General features: G+C 55.2%; 1 protein-coding gene across 1 annotated transcript; it reads right to left on the bottom strand.

Annotated features, from left to right (window-relative positions):
- Positions 1-4: 4 nt before the first annotated feature.
- LOC114071543 (olfactory receptor 52B2-like) lies at positions 5-481 on the bottom strand (the record flags this gene model as incomplete). Its single annotated transcript, XM_027909393.1, has 1 exon — positions 5-481. A coding segment is annotated over exon 1 (477 nt), but the record flags the coding sequence as incomplete, so codon positions are not given.
- Between the last annotated feature and the right edge of the window lie 1634 nt (positions 482-2115).

Genomic DNA, 2115 nt, shown 5'->3' with positions numbered 1-2115 from the left:
GCGGGAACATGATGCAGAAGCCCCGGAGGACGGCGGCCACGGCGATTTTCCCGATCACCGAGGGCGTCAGGACGGACGGGTAGCGCAGCGGGTCACACACGGCCACGTAGCGGTCGAAGGCCATGGCCAGCAGCACGGAGGATTCCACGATGAAGCTGAAATGGGTGAAGAACATCTGCGTGATGCAGGCGTCAAAGGAGATCTCTCTGGCGCTGAACCAGAAGATGGCCAGCATTTTGGGCACCGTGGTGGTGGACAGCATGAGGTCAGAGACGGCCAGCATGGCGAGGAAGAGGTGCATGGGCTCGTGGAGGCTCCGGTCTGTGCTGATGACGAAGAGAAGGACCGAGTTGCTGAACACTGCGGTGAGGTACATCAGGCAGAAGGGCACGGAGATCCAGACGTGGCACTCCTCCATGCCCGGGATGCCTGTCAGGACGAAGGTGATGGGGTCAAAGCTGCTTTCGTTGAGCTCGTACATGGCACTTCGGTCCTCGGTGTCCTGGCGTGGCTCTGTGCAGGGAAGAGGCGAGATAAGTGGTGCCTGCCGCCTGGATTTGCCCACAAACCCCTGCAGATGTTAGAAATCAGGGCACAAGGCACCTGCCTTCCACCCTGAGGGGTTCCCTCTCTGCATTTTGCTGTACAAAGCACCCTGTTTGTTCTATCAGCACTACAGACTGTGTCTGTAAGGAAAACATCTTCTCTGTGCCTCCACTGCCACCACAAACCAGGTCAGGCCCTTTCGCAGATCAGCTTTATCCACTGTCCCACAAAGATTGCAGAAGTCACTGTCAGCCTTGTCACGATCAGTGGCTGCACCTGTGAGCACACAGAGTCTGTGGAGGGACCTCCAGGGAGGTGAAATGACACAACTCCTCACCTCGCTCAGATCACTGACTGATACATCTCCAAGAGCTCCTTGTACAAACCACAAATTCAGGAACGAATCCTGCCCCAGTACCAACACTGGGAAGTGTCTGCAATGTGACCCACACCCAACTGCACCTCTGAGGGCTGTGGTCATCCCTGACACTTCTCTCTTGGAGACCCTTTAGGCACTGGAAGAGGCTCTAAAATTTCCCTGGAGCCTTCCCTTCTCCAGGCTGAACACCCCCAGCTCTCCCATCCTAGCTCCAGAGCAGAGGGGCTCCAGCCCTTTCTTTTCCTTCCTTTTCCTTCCTTCCTTTTCCACTCCTTCATAAGGAGGGGCAAAGGCACGGTGGGCTGCACAGAGTGATCCTTGGACAAAGAAACGCTGGCCCAAAGCAGAAATCCCCCAGAGAGACACACTGAGTGTACAGTTCTGCACTGATGTCAGCCCATGGCACCGTCCCAGCCCCTGAGCTCAGTCTCTGAGTTCCTGAAGTGCTGGGAGCACTGTCCCAGAGCTGGATGTTTGGAGCTGGGAGCACCATCCCTGAGCTGGGAGCACCATCCCTGAGCTGGGAGCACCATCCCTGAGCTGGGAGCACCATCCCTGAGCTGGGAGCACCCTCTCATAACTGCTCAGCCTGCGGGTATTTCTGCACGTTTGAATAATGCAAACAAGCCAAGCTGCGGGTCCCCCCCGGAGGCTTTGCCGTGAGAACGGCTTTGAGGAGAAGGAACACCACAGAACTGATGGGTTTACATGCTGGGTTTACATGCTTTCCCCCATTTTAGCCTCCCAGCCCCCATGTAAGCTCCATCATACGGTAGAAAAACCCCAGGCCAGGCTTGGGATGGAGGAAAACCAGTTGGATTTGGACCAAAGCTAAACCTTCCCTGTTTGCAGCCTGATTTACTTTCATTGCAAACGGCAGATAGTCGAGTCAGGCGTGTTTGCATTTCTAAGCACTTCCATTAAGGATTCTCAGCCTCCCTGAACCCAAAGCCCACTGAAAACATTGCTTAGTACAGAAAAGACCTTCAGCTCAACGCAAATATTTATCCAGTCGCTTCTTCGACTTGCAAACCCACGTCACCCAGGTGAATCGAGCCAGGCTGGGTCTAGAGCTGGAGATTAAATCCGCCTGGGAACGTTCCCAGGCTCCAGTGCCAGCCGGTGAGATTCTGTGTGGGCTGCAAAGCCCCTTCCACCTCTGCTTCCCAGTTTATGGAAATCTATTCCTC

This window comes from Empidonax traillii, unplaced genomic scaffold (genome assembly GCF_003031625.1).
Source record: "Empidonax traillii isolate 1590-97213 ecotype Southwest subspecies unplaced genomic scaffold, ASM303162v1 scaffold2091:size39087, whole genome shotgun sequence".
NCBI lineage: Eukaryota > Metazoa > Chordata > Aves > Passeriformes > Tyrannidae > Empidonax > Empidonax traillii.
Note: the sequence above shows the minus strand (reverse complement) of the source record. Positions and strands in the feature narration are given on the sequence as shown.